This window comes from Pleurodeles waltl, chromosome 8 (genome assembly GCF_031143425.1).
Source record: "Pleurodeles waltl isolate 20211129_DDA chromosome 8, aPleWal1.hap1.20221129, whole genome shotgun sequence".
In the NCBI taxonomy this organism is placed as follows: Eukaryota; Metazoa; Chordata; class Amphibia; order Caudata; family Salamandridae; genus Pleurodeles; species Pleurodeles waltl.
The window spans coordinates 1493473182-1493494193 of NC_090447.1; the positions used below are offsets into that span (position 1 = coordinate 1493473182).

General features: G+C 44.6%; 1 protein-coding gene and 1 long non-coding RNA gene across 3 annotated transcripts in view; one reads left to right on the plus strand and one right to left on the minus strand.

The window, feature by feature from the left end:
- The window catches only part of LOC138248800 (uncharacterized), a 96565-nt gene extending 81010 nt beyond the window's left edge, over positions 1 to 15555 (plus strand). Inside the window, exons 3-4 of the long non-coding RNA XR_011194643.1 lie at positions 15038 to 15329; positions 15411 to 15555. This is a non-coding gene — a long non-coding RNA (uncharacterized lncRNA). The remainder of the gene's footprint in view (positions 1 to 15037; positions 15330 to 15410) is intronic.
- Positions 1 to 21012, minus strand: part of POLQ (DNA polymerase theta) — a 367236-nt gene that overhangs the window by 109534 nt on the left and 236690 nt on the right. For both annotated transcript variants that reach the window (XM_069202712.1, XM_069202711.1), the window contains exons 21-24: positions 15972 to 16165; positions 13193 to 13330; positions 12279 to 12453; positions 9158 to 9290 (exon numbers count right to left, since the gene is read on the minus strand). In XM_069202712.1, coding sequence (XP_069058813.1) covers positions 9158 to 9290; positions 12279 to 12453; positions 13193 to 13330; positions 15972 to 16165 — 640 coding nt within the window. The remainder of the gene's footprint in view (positions 1 to 9157; positions 9291 to 12278; positions 12454 to 13192; positions 13331 to 15971; positions 16166 to 21012) is intronic.

Sequence of the window (21012 nt, forward strand, 5' to 3'; positions counted from 1 at the left end):
GTTCCCCTAGGCTTTCAAGACGTTTTGTCAGTGCCTCAGTGTAAACAAGCACTGGAAAATCCAACTGGTCTCAACTTTTGGTTAAAAAAAAGCATAATTGCTGATAGAGAAGAGCATCATCAAAAATAAGAAAGGAAAAAACAAGGCCCAGCACGAGGATGGATGCTGGCACATGCGTTATTACACCTGTTTAAGTATGTGTCATAATGCAACAGGATCCCAGCATAGCATCAGATGCGTGCACATGCACCACCATGCATTTACATGTTGCGTTGTGACACAGTGGTCATTCTTTTTTTTTTTTTTTAACATATCATTCCAAGATGGCAGGTTCAAATCTCGGAGCAGTAAACTTTAGAAAATGCACTAAACCACTTTTTTTCTTTTTTTTTTTTAAACAGTCCCAGTACTAGATTGTAGCTCTCTGGGCCCTTCTCAAAATAAAAAATTAACACCACAGTGTGGAAGGGCAGTGGAATGGTCTTGGGGCAATAGTGGAGTGGTAGGGTGTTAAAAAGAGAACGCCACCGAGCAGCAGCTTGGGCGCGGGCAGGGGGAGAGTTCAAGAAAATATTTTAGAAAAAAGAAGATGGGGAGCTGAGGATGAATCAACAGATGAGCTAGAGGGGAGCAACATGTAAAACGACGGAAAGGAGATTTGAGCGGTGAAGGCAGAGAGCACGTAAACACATGGTCTCTTATGGAGTGACGAAGTAATAAGGAAAATGTAAATCCCTGAAAATAAGCAAGGTAAGGACACAATTCATCTAATCAAAAGGATTGTAAAAGGCTAGAAGAGGGGCAAACACAAGAGAATCAATCGAATAAGCAGCAAGTAAATTAGATGGCAAGAAAGCAATCAGTGGTTAGCAATAGGCTGACCCAAAACCAGCTCTAAGTGTTTGTATTGTCCACAATAGGTCTTCAACACCAGACAGCTAAAAAACAAAAGTTAGTTATCTTTGGGTGCACGCCTTCAGGTGGATAATCTATCTAACCACAGATTCCTCACCTTTAGAGCATACCCAGGCTCCAGAGGATTTCAACAGCAAGGCTCCTTCACAGGAGGCACTGGGCGGCTCCACACTGGCTTAATATCAGTCTGGAAGCAACCAAGCAGCGGCGAATACATCGGCCACCTGTGTGCAGTGATGTCAGTTTCTTGTCTCTTTCCCTTTCCACACACTTTGATGTGGACACAGAACAATAGTTGGTAACAAACGGTCTGGATGTTAAAGAAGGCAATCCACAGAGCGGGGAGGTGGGAGAGGCTTTGATGGATCTGATTAGGTGGAGTATCCACCAGAAAGGCCATTACAAAGATAAGTAACTCAATCTTCTGAAGGATAATTCTAATTGCGGATTCCTCACCTTTAGAATCGATACCAAAGAGGTACCACTTAAAGGTGGGAGGAATGGACTCAGACCGAAAATTCCTTAAGGACTGAGTGAGTGACCTTCTCATTGGACCTGGCCGCCTATGCAGTAGTGGTTCATCAACATATGTTCCAACGCCCACATCGCAGCCTGGCAGATATGAAAAGCAGAGACCTATCCCACCAATATGTTGTGTACCAGTTTTAGCCTGGGTGGGATGGGACAGTCAGGCCTGAGGGGCTGTTTTTTTTACCACTGTGCAACATCTTATGGCAGAGAACTATCCACTTCGACAAGGTGCTCTTTCGCACAGCTCTGCCCTTCACTGCATTTCAGAGGCTGACAAAGAGCTGATCGTCTTCTCTGAGATCTTTTATTCAGTGCATAAGTGCTTAGAAGAGATTAACACACTCTTTGCCTCTTTAGATCAAGGTGATGGATCCTCTCCTCCTCTTTCGAAGGATGAGGCAGAGCGAAGAATGAGAGGAAGGTGAATGACTGGCCTACATGGAAGAGTGTCACGACCTCAAGAAAAAATGTCTGGGTCCTCGACAACAACTTGTCAGGAAAGAAGGCAGTGTAGGGCAGTTGTACCAACAGCACCTGCAGCTCACACACAAGGTGTGCTGATGAGATGGTGATAAGGAAAATTGTTTTCAGCGTCAAGGCCTTAAGAAGCAACTGAGCATAGGCTCGAAGGGATGTAAAGACCAGGCTCAGGTCCCACAGAGGCATCACAAATGGCGTGGGAGGAAACATATGTCAATCCTTTAGTGGAACACATCACAACCAGTAATTAAAGCAGGGATGCCTGGTCCAGTGAAGAGAAAAAAAGCTGATAGGACTGATAAGTAATCTTTCACTGTACCCACTACAAGGCTCTGCTTGGCTAAGGAGAAAACAAACAAAAGAACATTGAAAAATGTTGCTTGTGAGGGGTCGATGTCTCGGGAACCACATCAGGCAGCTCTTTTGTCCCAGCATAAATGGATTGTGGAAGTGTGTCTGGCAGCAAGCCTAACATCCAGCACCTTGACCGGATCACTGTGGAGATCTGGATGTAGGACCCGGCCCTGCTGCCGAGACAGGTGATTCTCCCAAAGCAGAAGCCTGATCAGAGGGCAGATGCTCAGAAGCTCTGGGTAACACACTCTCCTGGTCTGGTCCGGAGCAATCGAGATGACTTCTGCTCAAGGTGGATTCTTCTTTAGAATCCAAAGCAGGAAAGGTACTTGTGGGAGGTCGAACAAGTATCCGTCAAATTCCAGCCGCAATGGTCTCTTAACGAGTGCCATGGAGGAAACTCGAGTTTGCAAAATTGCTGACACTGAGCATTCCCAAATTAGAGATAGGGGTAAACACCATAACCTAGTGAGAGCTTGAGTGAATATAAACAAAATAACAAATGAACCAACAAAGGGATCATTCAAACCCTACTAACAAAGTTGTTAATGAAACCTGATCAATATTAATCACACTTCTATTAACATTAACCAACAGAGTGAGAGAGAAGATAAAGTGAGAAATGTTTTGACACCCAGGCGTATAAAGATAAAACTGTTTTTACTTGTAAGCAAACAACATAAAAATACATGAATAGAGCATCCCCCAACAGTGGTGAATACGTCTAGCCAAAGCTTAAACTCCACCCCTCCCTGTGCTTGTCGACACCCAGCACCACCCCGGGACGAAAATGTTCATCCACTCTCGCATTCAGGCACCCTGCCAGGTGGTTGGCAACCTTGAAGATGTTCTGTTGTTTAAGACACCTCCAGGAGTGCAGCCTCCTGGCACGGAGCCCAGGGCCTTACCCCGGCCTGCTTGTTGCAGTAACACATAGCAGCAGAGTGGTTCATGGGAACCTGCACCAGGCATCCTTTCATGGGCAGCAGAAAGGCTTTGAGAACCAAGGGGATTGCCTGAAGCTCCAGCAGGTTGATGTGGAGTCAGCTTTCAGCCAAAGACCGGAGACACTGATATTTCCACCTTCCCTAGGTGCCCCCCAACGCAGTAGTAATGCTACTGTCACAACTATGATCTCTTAGTGGGGAAGGTAAAGCATCTTACGGCCACCACTGCAGATACTGAGCCAAATCTTTTGAGACCTGAATACAGTCAGAGAGACAGCTGGTCCAATCTGCTGATCCAAACAGAATGTGATGTTCCACAAGAGGGTTAGCATGTGCCACTTGGTGTTGTGGATGAGGGGGGTGAGTGAGGCCAAGAGGTCAGGAAGTCTCAGAGTCATCCTCACTGAAATCCAGGCCTGGTCCTGAAACATCAGGATCTTACCCTAAATGCCTTGGACTCACTATGGTGGAGGAAATCACCATGCACAATTGACCCAATGACGGAAAGTCTCTGTGGGGGGTTCAGGTGAGACTTTGGCTCGTTGATGCTGAACCCCAACAATGTCAAGAGTTTGTCCATCATCCAGAGGTGGTCCTAGACTGATGTGGCGATCCCACCTCTGCAGCCAGTACTTCTGACTTCTAAAGATGGGCTGGCTGCGATGACTGACATCAACTTCCTGAACACCCAAGGGGCCGAGGTTAGGCCGAAAGAGGAGCACGGCAAAATGAAAGTGTTCCTGAGATACCTTGATTCCATTTAGTGCCTGTGGGACCGCAGGGCAGAAATATGGCACTACATGACTTACAAGTCTATGGACAACATCCAGTCTCCAGGGTTTAGGGCTGATAAGTTCTGAGCCAGTGTGAGCATTTTGAATGTGTCTTTCTGCAGAAAGAAATTCAATAGGTGAAGGCTCAGGAAAGGCCTAAGGACCCTTCTCCTTTTCTAAGTAAAAAAAGAAACAGTGAGAAAAGCATCCCTCAACTTTCGCAGAGTCTGATACCTATTCAATGGCACCCTTGGAAAGTAAACGATTTACCTCTTGAATTGGGATGTTTGAATACTACTTCAAAATGTGTTGATGTGGGAAGAAGCTGAGCTGGAGAGAAAATGAAGAGTAGGTTATCGCCCAATTAATTGATCTGTAAGACTTATTTGTCTGACGTAACAATCTCCAGCTCTGGAGAAATGCCGACTCCTGCCTCTCACCAACCCCAACATGAGCTCCTGAGGACAAACTAAAGCGGCTTGGCAGCCACTCAAGCAGGACAGGACGAAATGGATGATTATTGACCCTGCTGCTCCACGTGGTATCTGTAAGTGCTGCATCACTGGACCCAAAGTGACTGCACTGTTTGCTGTACAAAATGGTTGACAAGGCTGATGTTGTCTACAGGCTAGACCTCACGGAACAGCATCTGAATTTCCTAAGCTGATGCGAGAATTGTTTTCGCTGGTGTGAGCAACCCCAAAGAGTAGGCAGTGGCTCGGCTCACCTCATATCTCTCTAGTGTAGTCTGCCTTTCCCCCAGAGTCTGAACCGGCCAAAAGATATATCCATTAGGGACACTTGCACATTACCAAAAAATCCAGTCGATCTCATACAAGCATGTCTCCTGAGCATGACACTGATGCAAACAGTTCGGCCAACGCAATCAGTAGTATATAGGTCCGCACAGATCACTGTCTTAGCTGAATCCTGCTAGTCATGTATTGTCTGAGACAGAGAAGCTCTGAGCTTGGCAAGGCCTCTCTTGCAATGTCTCACATAGCATGCATGCACCTGCTGAGTAAAGAAATCGTATTTATGGGCCTAGCAGAAAACACTGTTAACAAACGGGTCAATATTTCGGATTCCCTATATGGAGGAGTTGTAAGGAAGGCATTTTCATTGACCTTAGTTGAAGAGGCCTCCACATAGAGGTTTTCTGGTGTAGAATACTTGGACAGGAATCCAGATCACCTGGCCTAGATCTATTTTGCCAGGTTATTGGTTAGCTGACAGGTGGGCAAGAAGAAGGCGTGGACCATGAAGCCATCAAAACATTAGTGAGGACATAATTCAATGATAGCAGGGACTCCGAAGATGTTGGCCGTAGTTGCAGAATTAGTGTTAGCATGTTTTTGTCTCACATCTGGCCCCTCGGCTGCCCTCCACACCTCCACTACAAACAGAGCATTTTCCTCCTTTAGTGGCCCATGTGGAGAGCCAAGTCCAGTTTCAGGCGAGGCGTTCAGACAACCGGCGTTTTGTAAATCCAAGTATAGTGCATCATTATATTGAGGGGGGACTAATCCTTCAACCCTCTCATCATTAGAGTGTTTCTTGTGTACAATCAAAGCCAAAAAAGAGAAAATTAAGTCTGTGCCAATCGTTATGTCAGTTGCGTTTTCGTGATCTCGTGATGCAACAGTGGCTGAGCTCAGGCCGCCAGTTTAACGTCTGATATCAGAGTCAGAACAATGGTGTTAAGACGCCAAGTTTTCTGCATGGCTCTGGAAAATGTCCTTCCAGCGCCCTGTGTTGGGAACCAGGAAGGTCACGTGAAATGCTAATATCCTGTAAAGTCACTTGAAAGATCCCAAAAGTTTTCTTGATTTCTAACTCAGTGAACGTGACAATTGTGTGTGTCCACTGCGGATCTCCCTGTTACATGGACTGAGACCTTGGAGCTTGGTCCTGAGGTCAAAGGGCTACGGATAGTGCGTTCCTTTGTAACAGAGAGTGGCTACTCTCATGTCTACTTAGTCTATTGTATACCTACAGTGGTGGCAGCATTAATCTATATTCAAGGGTACCTTTGGCCTTCAGAACAGGTTGCCTACCAACCCTCCTCCTTTTAAATTCCGTGCAGCCTCCTTTGGCTGGATTCGTTTTGCATCCATCATGTCAGGGCTGTGTGTATTGAAAGCCTGTGGGTTCACTGGGCGACGATGGTGAGCAATTGTGTTTAATGTGAGCCAAGCTGGTATCTGCTCTGATGGACATCTCAGGTCCCATGTTCCCGTCACAAATCCTTGTAAAAACTGTTGACTTGAAGAAGGAGCCATCTTCTATCTATTTAGCTCAGCTTGGCTGGGACGACATCCTCCTATTCCGCTGGCTGATGTTCAGGGCCTCCTGGACTGGAGTTAATTAACATTCCGCTGTGGGGTTAGGCCAGACAGGTACAAAGAGTCTGAGAAGAAGGGCAGCAGGTTCTCCTCATGCACTGATCACACAGAACACAAGCAGGAAATATGCCGCAGGATTCAAAAGTAGGAGACCCCCTGACTGGAGCAGCCTGTCTCGCAGGAAATGATACAAGTGTGGCCTCATCAGTGAGGTGTTGGTTCAACACCGTACTCTTTTTCTGACCAGCCATGCACAGGGTGACGGGAGGAAGCAGAGGTTGTGGAGTTGAGTCCAGGATATGGATTGCTCTTTCCCTTGCTAGACCCAGGAAAAGGATATGGAACTAAGATGGTGTCTGCAAAGGATTACCTGTGAAAGGAATGTGCCACTCTGACAGACGGCGTTGGGCTCCAGCTCATCCGCTTGACCTCCCATCAGAGAACAAGCGATCAGTGAAGCTTTTGGAGGTAGTTGCAATTTGAAGCACAAGGAAACTCCTGTCAGGTTATCGAAACTAAGAAAACATGTTGCACATCAACTTCGAGGAAGACAGGGGAAGTGCAATCCTGACACAGACTGCTTCACCCACGACCCCTCCCCGTGCTGTGGTAGCCTGTGGGTGCTTTCAGTTACCATCTGGAGCTGGGGGAGTGTACCCTGTTGAAGAACTTACAATCTGAACCCTTGGTCCTTGCCCCAGGAGGTTCATCGTCTCCAGTTTTGTTCTTGCATGCCCTGAACCATTGGCAAGCAGCACCATCTCCATGGGTGCCCTGCTATTAGAAACTCTATACTATAACCGGTGGGCTCTCTTTTAAAGGCATCCACCCCTTTTTCTGCCATCTGAGGAGATAAGGGTTGACTGGATCTCTGGGTCCCACTACCCTACGACATCTAGCCTAGTGGGACTCCAGTAATGGAGCCAACACACAATACACCCCTAACTAGAGCCCTGAGACCACCAGAGCAGTGTCCACTCCAAGGAAGTGAGTGCACTTTTGTTGCTTTTGATGGAGGGACAGTGGGAGAACCAAGAACATTGGACTTCATATCAACTGCTGAAACCACATAACTGCAATACAAGTACTGGTACAGTTGCTGAGCCCTGAAGAGTTAACCTTTGTAATAGGTCTGTGTATTGCAATGTTAGCTGTTTTATAGTGCTTAGTATCTTCACTATAATGTTATTTGTGGTCAGACCTCTGCCCAGAGAGTTGTAGCATCTTCTGGTTTTCACTATGTATCTTAGTTTTATGGTTAGTATTTGTTTTCTGTTTATAAAGGAAGGTTCTTTTATGACGTAAAGCACAGACTGGACACTGATTATATTAGCAGGCTTTACTGTGTAAACTGTATCTGAATGGAGCACTTGTTTATTCAGTTTGGAGTCTAATAATACTGTGGTCCCAGGGTATCAGCCGTGAACAACTCCAATTGATAAAAGTAGCGCCCAGTAACCATGACTGCCCTCGTGACCCAGGAAACCGGTTTTTATTAACAGGAGTCATGTGTTTTTGGAGCCAATTTGGAAATCTGTACCAGAGTTAGTGCAGACCCAGGAAAAGACCGGAGGAGTAACTCCTGAAGGTAATCTGAATGAATTTGTCTGTGCCTCCTTGGGGCCTGAAGGCACACCAGAGGGAGCAGAAATCACACAAAACATATGTAACATAGCATCCTTGAAGGCCGCTACCTACTGCTGGGTCAACGAAGGCCCAGGGAATGCAAGGCGCTCCACGACCAGTTGAGGATTCAGTTCTGAAACCAGGAATTCCCAAGGAGTGCAATGTTTAGCTTGATGGCCCTGCACCTTCTCTAGAGTGTTGGGATTGAGTTAACTTGTGCTTTGTGTTTGGACTTCAGCTCACATGAAGACTCTGAGAAGGAAGAGGACTGAGACCAATAACGACTCCAGGACTGTGACCTTCAGCAGGAGGGAGACCTAAGCATTCGAGAGTGACCTCTTCTTGACTTTGGCGATGCAGTTTCATCTCCTAGCCCCAGAGCACCTTTGGGTGCATGGGGGCAGACATGTTGCGTACGACTTAAGAGTTGTGATCAGAGTCCAGGCACGATTGACACATCCATGCAGGTTTGTGACCGACATCTACTTCCTGCTTTATTGACAAGGCTTAAAGCCTGTAGTTTTTTAAAGGAATATAATTCCCCTAGCACACTGTCTGATAGTTTTGGAAGTTGTCAGTAGAACAAATGTGGGAGCGGTGCTCTGTATCCACGTCAGAAGGTGTGAAAGAAAAAACCGATGTCAGCATACAGGGGTGGCGCTTATATGCAAATCCACTCTGTCTCTTCCAGGGTGGTGTGAAACCAACTCGGAGCCATATGATGCCACCTGCTGGTGTTCAGGAGCATTGCTGCCAAAATTCTGCAGATCCAATTGGCCCCACGGGATATTCTAAATGTGAAGAATTTGCCATAAGGATTATCCATCAGAAGCTGTCTTTAGATGAGACCTAACAACTGAGTTCTGCAGGCTTCTAACTCTCCTTAAAGTTTCAACAGTCTGGGAAGCCATGGTTTACACCTCAATATCACTGAAAACACTTCCAAGCAATGTTTGACTTTAACCAGCTGAAAGTGATTCACCCTCTCCATATTTCCCAGCAGGGACACTGAAATAGTCTAGAACTTCACAAGACATTATAAAAACCACAAAATCCACAATGACATGAAAGGATTGCCCTCATTGAGAAACATATGTATGTTTACTTCACACACTGATGAGACAGAAATCAGAAAGGTTGATTGAAGTGGCAAAAATGCCCTTCATTGCTTTAGCAGGAACCATACCTGTTTTTGGGAAGAAAAGCAGTGCTGAGGCCTGGTGCCTGGGATGGTGGACTCTCTCCAACAAGCTTTGGCATTTCTATCTCAAAGTCCTTAGGGACATTCTGGATATTTGGTTCTGTGAAACTCACTCTACCTAGAGGAGAAAGGTTATATCGCATGGTGTTACCACAGAGAATCATCACTAAAACACAGTGCCTGATCATACATGAGCAAGTTGAGTAAATGTAACATTCTTTTTCATGCCTGATTCTCTTCATGCATGAGAGACTTTGCAGCTGTGATCAATGCTGCACGCACCCCCATATACAATAAAAGTTCAAACTACTGCTGCACGAGAGTACGCTTACGCATTATGATCAGAGTCAAGCCCACATGCAGCTGTTTATTTCAGTATTTCCTCAGTATCAATGCTATCGGTAGTAGCTTTGCCCTATCTCTATGGTGTGAATTGAATTTGTCTTGCATGTGATGATATAGTGCACTTAAATATCTGCTCCTTCGTATCTCGTGGGTTTGACCACAGAAGGTAAATATACCAATTAAACTAAGGTGATGCTTCAAGACAGGCAATGGCAGAAGAATGCAATCTTCCATTTATGGAAAGACGTTTGTTTTGATGGCGAGGACCGCATTCAGTACAGACTTCTGCTCTGCCTGTGGTCTCCTCTATCTTCTGCACGCAATAGGGTGTCTGAAAGATGAAGAGGATGTGGAATGTGGTCATACACTTCCATGTGCTGCTCATCTACTGGCTTTATAAACCCTGGTGAGACTGGGGAGCCTTATGGCCTAGTACAGTGAGTAGGGATATCATACTCTCTAGGTTCCATTTTTAGTGCCCACTGTCTGTGTGCGATGATGTTTGGTGGCGTACGGCTATCCCACCCTGGGAGTCCGTGCAGCAGTGCACACTCTCAAATATTCACTCTCAGCTTCAATAAACGAATGATTTCCAACTGGCGAGTGAGCTACTCTGGAACAGCACACATTCCATCCCACTCTATCACCCACCCGGATACATTTATTCACCCACTTTCACTCATGCATTCCTACCCACAGTCACCCATCTATACATTTTCGCGCATCCATCACGTAAACCCAACATTCACTCAAACATACCTAGGCACAAACTTATTCATCAATTACAAAGCACTTTTGTTAATAAACAGATAGACCTATTGCTCCTGTCAATGCTTACAGAAGTAGCCAACCAACCTGTCCTTCAACACTACCTGAAAATGGCAAGTGCATCTAGCTGTTTCAAAGCAAATTATGTGCTATTTATAGGAGTAACTGGAGAACAAAATGCCCACTGGGCCACAGTTTTGACATCATCTGATAAGAAAAAAAATTCTGCAGGGTTTTTACTCAACTCAACCACAAGAGATCACTTAGCTTCTCACTTGACAACCTAATGCCTCAACTACTGCCTTTTAACGGAGTGGTAGTACTCTTGAGTGTCGAGGGATTAGGACAAGTAACTTTCAGCTTCAATGTGTAACTTTCACAGTTGTTGTCTCATGATCAAGGTTTATTTTCCAAACTTTAACGATCAAGATCTACCCATTGCCCCTTAGCATACAATCGGGCTTGTTAAATAGCAAAGGCAGGAAGGAAAATCTGTTTTCTTTTACAGCATGTTGCAACATCTATGACTTACACAGAAGTTTCTATATTTTAGCTTCTGTAGAGGGTACAAATTGTGTAGTAGTCAACACAAACATCATTTGTTCTCTTTGATCAATGAGGCAACCTCTCACCATTGGTCAGGTGGATGTCGACATTCTTAATTATAGTTTATTTTTAGTTTATTAAGAACATATCAGTTTCTATAATATAATAATTCAGAATTCTAACTTAAACAATCTTTAAAAAAAAATAACTGCCTTAGATCAACTCATTGAAGATGAGGTACCGATGTTATTCATAGAACCCATTTTGATCAACCAGACAAGACTTCCAGATGTGGTGTGAGGACCCATAACCACCCCACTGATCGTGCAACAAACCACCTGCTCCTTGACAGTGACCACATCTAGTTCCGCTTTGACAGCCACATGCGGATGGATGTCCTCAAGTCCGGTACATTTTTACAGACTGCATCCATGATCTTTTCTAGGCAACATAATATGTGCCAAGTCATGCAGAGGCTCCTTATAACATGGTGAAGATGACCATGGCAAAGAGGCTTCCTTAGGTTGAATCAAGGTGTCCACATAATACTTACAAGTGAATCTAGTTAACGTCCACCTAACCACCAGAGAACGATACTTTCTTAGCGCAAACTAGGAGAACTAATTCTTATACCTGATTATGAATGGCCTCTCTCAATGACTGAGCACTCGACAAACACAGCAAATGGCCACATAACCTCAAAAACAAAAGATTAGTCAATGGCATGCGAGACAAGAATGTGTTTTCAGTAGACTTCCTTCTTTTCTTTAAACTTAAAAGTTCCTGAAGCATGACTTATTCATGATTCTAGCATCTAATTAGAACTAATGTGGTTTTCATGGTCAAGCCTAATTAAGTGACATTCTGTTAGAAATGTATACTATTCTAAAAACATGGAAGTGATCACAGACTCAAGACAGGCACTCATTATATGAACACTATTATTTTGTCACCATATGCCACTATTACCCGTGAATTTAGTAATGTGGCAAAACGAATCTAAAGTATACACTTCTCATTTTATAGCTATAAAGGGATTAGGGATTGGTTTACATTGATCTTGCAGATTTGATTTTTAAAAGTTACAAATTCAAAGTCTGAACCTCCGTGATATAAATTTGTAATATTTAAAGAACCACTTGTAAATTTAGCCTCCTATATTTTGGTACAAAATATTGCTAATGTTACCATCACATGGGTGCCACATGCAAATATCCATTAATGATTGAATATGGTTATAGAAGGTAAACCATTGGTACGAATACACTAATAATAATACGTAACAAAACAACATTCTTTTGTAATGTAATCCAGGTTAATGTACAGAGCCTGAATCTATCTACCGAAACATTGCTTGAATCTCTCTTTCTGGGCTTTTCATGCCTCACAATAAAACCCATGAAAGTCTGAAGACTTTGCAAATGTACACAAGCTGTTGTCATGTTACCTGTAGCTGTATGTGTTTGAGAAAGAGGGTAGATCCTTTCCATGCCCAGGAATGGGTTGAAACATTTCTCCCGTTGCAGCGGAAACACTACTTTAGTAATGGCATTGGTTATTCGTCTCCACTCCAGTATCAAGCCCGGCAGAGGGTGTATGGCTTTTAACTTCTCCAAGACGTCCTTCGGGAGGAAAGCAGCAATATTTAGTCATGTTTAGCTCATCATTTTGTATTATTCACTATAGCAGGTTCATAATTTAACAATGTACTTCTATGATATGAGCACCTTATCGACAGGGTGTCACGAGCCAGGGGTCAGCCACAACCACCAGCAGAGGAGGAGCATCCTCCGACAACAACTACTTCTTCTATCCCACTCAATCGATGATCAAAAGCTGCCACAACAGCCTCGGGGTTATATTGCAAGAGATTCAGAGGTGTTCAGTGCTTATGAACAGAGAAAACAGGTAGTACAGTAGATGTGAATGAGCGAATGGGCTTTGCAGAACTCATCCGAAACAAGAGCTATGGGAATGTATCCGAGTCAATGACCCTGGTCAGGAAAACTGACGTGCTACAGGCAGCTGCTCTTAGGTCACAGAGTTCTGAACAGAACATGAAGGGAACATCCAAAATCATACAAGAGAACATGCACGAGATTAATATCCAACCACAAATCAGTCTTGGCAATGGAACATCAATCAAGACAACTTATTCAGCTAAGTGTGCATTTTTTTTCAAAACATTCACATGATTACATTTCTTCAGAAACAAGTTTATCTAATTTTAGCTACATTACATGATGGTGATGAAATATGGAATTACAGCTGTGTAAAACACTAACAAGGCCAATCTACACCAATAAAGCCACAAACATCAAGCGTTCATGCTGCACCGCGCAGCTGAGGCTGGTGCCATACCTTGGTGGTGCTGAATTGCTTGCCCACTCGCACTCGGTTTCCATTGGCGGCCGTCCTTCTGGCGTATCCTAGGTTTTTTTTGTTCGCTTGTCCTTTCACATCCCCATTGGGTGGCAGCTTTAGCTCCAAAAACAGAACCTAGAGGAGTCAGGAGTGCATGAATGCCATGTTTAGTTTCCAAGGTGCAGACAAGAAGTCATGGCAGCCAATTGTTTCTGGATGGGTACGCAACCACACAAGTAACCCAACTGCCAAGAGAACAACATATTACAATGCAAATGAGAACACAATGACAGATGTAGCCAACATCCACAAGTGTCCTTGCCCACCTGCAATCATTTACTGCAGTTACTCCCAAGATTGATCGCAGGAGAGGGTGGGTTTCTTGCATAGTGAAAATCACACAAGAGCGTTGCACAGTAGAGTGAGAGGACTGGTCAGCGCGCAATACTGTGTGGCACGGGACTTACATTTACATCTGATATGGTTGCTTGCAAACAAGAAAGGAAGTCTTTACTCTTCTGACAGAAGGGACACACTCAGAAGACAACAGAAAAGTAGACTTCTCTGAATACGTGCTGAAATTTGAAGCAACATCGGACCTACACCGTTATGAGATTTGCCTTCTTTGATAGTACGGAGTCCAAAGTACTGGGATGGTCTATTTTCAATCCATGGGGATACTGCTGAAAACTGAGCAATACAAACTATCATGTAACTGGCAGCAGAGATCCCCTCATGCAGCAGCAAGTAAAGACAGATGGCCCAACCCTGCAGAGTACAGTCAATACAAACCTGTTCCACCTACCACATGATGCCCCTGGGCCCTATAAAGAGGAACGCCAGGTGACTGATTCAGGATGGAGGCGGCCAAAACCAACTGTTTAAACATTTTGGCAAAGCCCCATTGATCCCAGATACTAATGATTTTTCTATGGAACACTGATACATCTGTCAACAAATACATTGCCTAGAACTGGTACTAGCTAATAAGGTACTCTGACCAAGCTAATTTAACATGCAGCTAGCCATCCTTGTACTCATATCATATGCATCATGTTTTTATGCACTCATTAAGCAGCTTTTTAACAAACTATAAAATAACAAAATTAATAAATACATAACAAATATATAAATAAGCATTTTTTTGATCGCTAGTAGTGCCGCGTGACTTTTAAGGTGCGTGTTGCCAGGCTACCGTGGCGATGGGTGGGTTTGCAAGAAGGGTAGAAATACTGGAAAGGATTGAACAATTAGAAATGGATTACTGCAGTCAGAAGTGGCTTCAACTCAAAGTACCAACCTGACATTACTGATATCAGTACAGAGAGGGTAGGCGATCAGGGAGTAAAGCACCTTCCCCACATCAGAGGACTGAAGAGGCATAAGAAAGTCCTTTAGTAAAAGTCAGTCCATTATTTTTAAACTTCGCAAGTGCACGAGGTATTCAAGAGAAGAATTTAGATGCAGGTAACCCATGCAAACTACACCTGGAGCAGTAATCTAACTGCTCAAAACTTTGTGCAGTTCCGTTTTGGAGAGGTGGTGGAGGTTTAAAATCAGAAACCTTACAATCAAAACCTAGTGCAGCCACATACTCTGGCATCTACAAGGCATGTCTTTCCTTTATTTCTCTGCATGGACAAATTGAAATATCAAGCCGGCTGAGTGGACTTATTTTGCATTTACATCCTCTTGGGCAGTGGCTGGACTTGGATAACTCTGCCTATACATACTTATACCAACTAAGCTGTACCCCGTACGATTCAAGCAACGACAATCTATCTATCTATCTATCTATCTATCTATCTATCTATTTACATTTTATTTATTTGGTTTTCTCAGAATTCAAAGACAGAAGGGGTAGAACCAGAGAAAAACAGGGGGCGCGCACATACACATCAGACTGACGTCTGCCGAGTCATCAGTTCAGCACAAGGAGGATGAGATCCAGCTGTCGATGGGTCACCGCTGACCCAGCATATGATGTTCCCGCATCTCCCCCTGAATCCTCGCACCACCAGACCTTCTGGGCCAAAGTCTACAAGCGGGAAAGCACATTCACACAGTGCCAGCGGTGTTCGAATTGGGGAAGAAATTACAATAATTTAAGTGGAACAAGCTCCCTTTCTCCCGGGTAAATATTGTGCACCTATTTTTATAAATGATGATTTTCCCCAAGTGGCAAGCGTGTACTATTTAATTTTTTCTATTACAGAGAAAAGCTGCGTCGATTGACTATCTGCATTTCATATTTGAACTGAGGAAACAACATTTTCCTCCATCAACAGATGTGTTTTATGTGCACTTAAAAATGCCTCTGCAATATTGGTGAAGATTGTCAGCGTGAAGGTTAAAAAAACATATGGTGGTAAAAAAGTAAAGGTAAACACGAGCTGTGGGGGTTGTCATTTATGAAATACAAATAAAGATTATTTTTTTCTCTCTCTCTCTCTTTCTCTCTCTCGGCAAACATCTATTTTTGATACTTTTTAATGTGAAACACCAACATATTTCTTCAAGTTAGTAAGAGGAAGTCACTGTAAACGGAAAATATGCGGGGATTGGCATCATCATGAAAACTGTGCGAGTGACCATGTTTTTCACATAGAAACATGTTGAACACATAAACAGCCATTTCCCACCCACATAAATAACACAAGATTACATCCCACACATACTAATCAATGCTAATCACTATCTGAAACACAACACCGTGTCTTACAAAAAAGTAAGCAAACATTGCCATAAGCAACAGAAATACATGAGGGTCACCTACCTCGGCGATGTCATCAGGGCTGGTGAGCGAGAAGCTGTGGCCGGCTAGCTGGTAGGCCTGCGCCTCGATCTCATTCAGCTTGGCCTGCATGATGTGCTTCTGGGTCTCACACTCCTCAGTGCTGAAGCCAATGCCATTCAGCTCTAACAGCGCAAGGCAGTACTGCGTGGGCATCTCCACCGTGCGGAAGACATCTGCGACAGGTATAAATGCAAAATGAAACCAAATGGTGAACCTCAAGAAGGAGAATTTAACTGTTGAGAAAGCATGTAATCAGTTTCGTGCATGGATAATTCAAGATCCTCGAATATTATCTGGACCAGACATGGGTTCTCGGAGTATTGGGCCATGCATCAGTGCTGATGGCACCACCAGATGTCTACCACCACCTATGCTAAAAGTAACAAAATGTTTGCATTCCCCCAAAGACTTTGTGTCCACTAGTTGCCTTGACTGGATCAGGAGCCTCTATTCACCTCAAATTCCAAGGACCTTCTGCAGAAGATGCTCGTTCATTCTACCATCCTGTATATATCACCTGAAGGGATTAAGCTCCTGGTTCTCACTTGTGGCCTTGATAGAGGGGGAGACACTTTGGGTGAAGAGTCTGCCAGCTAGAACTCCATGAGCCATTCCACTCTTTTAAGCAGCTACTTGAATGGAGAAGGAGTCCCGGAGAAGGAATTACAGTGACTGCACCCTGCCCACCCTGAAACAGTTGGGCACCACCAGATCGGACCACCTGCAGCAGAATGTGCACCCGTGCTGCACTTAAAACACAACAAAGCATCACTATTTATCTGCTTTGGCCACAAGTCTGCCTAGTCCCCACCTTCAGCATCCCAAGGCCATTAATATTGTGCCTCTCCACACAACCAACAAAGAAGTCTATCCTCCAACCCATAACTATTGGCCTGGTGAACACACCAACATTTTGGCAAGTCTACATAGAGTCACCAAAGTTTTTGTACCCACACTGACCACCAGATCCTGAATGTGTAAACAAGCCACACTGCCCTGCCTCTATCACTTCTACAGGAAGGACATAGGCATCACAGACCTAGCTCCCGCAATACGGAAACGCTAGCCATCAACATCATGCTATCCATCACTTCTGGCCTCTGGTACAGTGAGAATTCTTTACTCCCTTCACTGACCCCCCCCTGCCCTGCTAGAAGGCGCTCCCAGAGACAAACTCTACATTTTCAGTAAGTACCTCAAAGATATTTCAATCCCTTCGACAGCCATCAGCCAAGAAGACTCTGTTTGATCACTCCCTCATCTCAATGCCCGTCAACACTCAATGTCCATAAACACTCCAAACATGAATAAATGAATATTCATTACAGCAAAACTCAACCAGCTACCACACACAATGAAAACTTAAGCCCACACCTCTTCTCCCATTACTTTCATAGCAAATTTAATCAACACAACCAGAAGCTCATGCAACCTTATTTCTTTAGCTGGTGAAATCAACATGCGCACTTCTTCCGATACCTTGAAACAGAGTGGCAATATCTTGCGCCTAGGCAGAGATAACATTTGTGACTGGCCCACACCCAGGTTTGAGGAGATTAGGGCCGGACAGCCAAGGAGACTCTGTTTGATCACTCCCTCATCTCAATGCCCGTCAACACTCAATGTCCATAAACACTCCAAACATGAATAAATGAATATTCATTACAGCAAAACTCAACCAGCTACCACACACAATGAAAACTTAAGCCCACACCTCTTCTCCCATTACTTTCATAGCAAATTTAATCAACACAACCAGAAGCTCATGCAACCTTATTTCTTTAGCTGGTGAAATCAACATGCGCACTTCTTCCGATACCTTGAAACAGAGTGGCAATATCTTGCGCCTAGGCAGAGATAACATTTGTGACTGGCCCACACCTAGGTTTGAGGAGATTAGGGCCGGGCAGGCCGTAGCGGGCATTGGGCGTTTCCCCGGGAGGCTGGAAGGGTGGGGGACTGTCGTTATTGGCGGCCGGTTTTGCAGCGGTGCTGCAATTCCAGCCCCCAGTAACAAAAGCAGCAATACTTCATGCAAATACCATATCCCCTTCGCGCCACCAATGATCCGGGGACTGGTCCGACAAAACTGCCAGTCTGGCCCTGGAGGAGATCATTTCTGCTGCTAGATCAGAAGCCAAAAGTGTTACAGTGGATCCTTATTGTTGTTTCATGGGATCTGTGCTCAAGAGATTGATATGTATCTCTTTCTTTAACTGCAGAGGGTCAGTGCTAGGCAGAGGTGTGCAGTAATACAAGTGCAGATTCTCTCTGCATAGGTGTGGAACTGTAGCTTCAGTTTTGCCTTGTCCTTGGTTCCATGCTTGCTGGTGCCATGTCTGCTTGTAATACCCGGGCCACCGACCTGCCAGGTACGTGTGTATGATTCTTGATGATCTGTAGATGATGCAGCAGGATTTTAAGGTGATGTGAATTTTGTAACAATGATCAATGTAAGCAATCCAACGTTCAAGAGATGTGGTCATTTTTTTTCAGTCCTTAGCACATAGGCCATTCTTCAGATGTGCCGGTGTGATAGCAGGGGGGCTGGTTGGTGAAAGGCGAGACCAGGCTTGAACAGTGGGCCTGAAGTCTGGACCATGGAGGTAGATGTTTGCTTTCTGCAGCAGCAGGAGCTGGTACCAAATTATCTGGATCTTCTAAGCCAATTGGGTCTTGTGGTAGGGTAGTGTAAAAAAGTGAAGGTTAGTTATTGATGTTTAAGGTCAGAGGTCTGGATCAATACAATTTCATGCAGCACAGTCATTCCTGGAGCTGGTCCATTTGTGATCATGAGATATTTGGTTATGGCAGAGTTCAGTTTCACGTGGGCACTTAACAGCTATTTCTGCCCGAAGGCAAGGCACGTCCTAGATCGGTTTATGCTGCTGGCAAAGATTCTTTCCAACTGGATTTGTGCTTCAATGGCCTTTTATTGTAACTTGATACAGCTGTCCAGAAGTATGACTCTAGGAGGATCAGGCAAGGATGAATATGACTCAGGCAATGGATCCCTGAGGTAGGTGATGAGATCACATAGTGCTCATCCAGAAGGCATGAGTGGAGAGATTGAGATGGAGCTGTCAAGTGTGGTACCTGAAAAACTCATGTGTATTTCCAGGATGGTTAGTAGGTCTTGGTTTAGTGGTTCTGCCAGGAGGCGACCGGAAATAGATGCAAAGAATGCCATTACCTGAGGCGTTTTCGATGCTTCAGAATGATCCAAAACCAGAGTGCAGTCATGCGGGCGCTAGTTAATATTAGTTCATGGAGCACTTGCTTAGGTGCCTATAAGGCTGGCTGTCGACAAAGTCATCGGGGTCCAGAGTCGCTTCCTACACCAGAGCTTGCAAGAGGTTCTATCCAGGTCTGAGTGTGTTGGCAAAGATGCCTTGGTGTTGAAGTGGAGGAGGGGTGTACGTGTTTCTCGAGAGGTTCCACCATGTTTGGTGCTAAGATGTTATATTCATGTGCCAGCTTTCAGATGTTTGATTTTGAATGAAAGCAAGTTTTAGGGTGAAACACTTAGGAATGCTACATGAAGGGATTGGGTGGGGGTGGAGGGTCTGACTAAGATTATCGATGCAGAGCTTTGTCCTTTTTGAGCTACTCAGTGAAGACATATTTTAAGGCATTCCCTTTCTCAACAAAGGTATCTGGAGGGCCAATGACAGGGCTGATGCAGTTTGGCTCCTTTCAATGCGTGGCCTTGTCTTTGCTGGATTTTTCTGTGATGGTTGGTTCATGGTAGGTTGCTAATCCTTTGGTGATGAAATGTCTGCGAGTGAAGCAAAGTATATTTAACATTAGGAACATTTCCTAATTGGTCTTCCTACATTTGCTTTGTTTCAGAAAGGATTTTTTGTTGGTGGTGAGATCTTGGAAGTATATAAGCACAATAAGCACAGAGACTTCAGTCTGGGACTCATGCTTTCATTGGAAAATCAATTGCACACTGTATTTCAGAGGGAGTTGGAAGAGCCAATGGGAGCGTTGACGTTGTGATATGGTTGGTAGCGTGAAGAGGTTTTGCTGAAAAAAGTTCATGGAAAAACAGTGAAGCAGCAAAGGGGTGTTTTTCAAGTTCCGGTTTGCAGCTGTGCCAAGCAGATGATGATGAAAGTGACATGATTTGGTGAGATGGGATGCCCATTCTAGTGATGCTGCCCCTCGGCTCACTCTAGCCTGCGTTGTCTGCTGCCCCTGCCACTTGGTAGACCCTGAGAAACCAGCCAAAGTCCAACTGAGAGGAAAGAAGGGGGGTCAAGAGAAGGTGATACGAACACAGGGCAGGGGGTTACTTGCCCCTCCTTGTAGAGGCTATCTGACTACTACACAACACATTGATTCCAGACCAAGGCAGGCAGCTGTGAGCAGCAAGTTGATCTCCTTAAAGGGCTATTCCAGCTCCTGCTTTATAAACTGCACAAAGTTATTGTCCTGTTCCAAAGAGTGACTCTGAAACCCACCTTGACATGGTCAAACATATCTCCATTCTATTGTGTGCCTCTGCCTAAGATACACACATAAAAGCAGTCCACCACCACCAGAATAAATTAATTTAGGTTCTTCAAGACATCGACTATTAATTAGGCCTGGGAGGAGTTCACGAAGTTACGCCGAACTCTGCAAACTGCCAAAAAACTCCTGCGCTACGCAGAGTTCTACAAGTGGCGGAGTTTGGGTAAGTCGCACTGATTTTCAGCACCAGGAGTTTATTCTGCACTTTAAAATCAGCACGAACTGCATCAGCGGAGCACCATAGGGGGCTAACTTCTTTCTGCAGCTCGAGTAGATTTTCTACTCGAGCAGCAGCGTCCACAACACGAGCAGCAGCCTTCTCAATGCAAGCGGTAGCGACCTGCCACAACCACATGCGTTCAGAAATCTCGCTCGCCAACTTAGCAATTTCTCTCGCTCGCCAACTTAATGTTGGCAAGCCGTGCGAGAGAAAATACTCCGGTCTGCGTCACTTCACAGGGTTTTTCGGAACTCTGTGCAGAGTGTAGAGTGGGCAAAA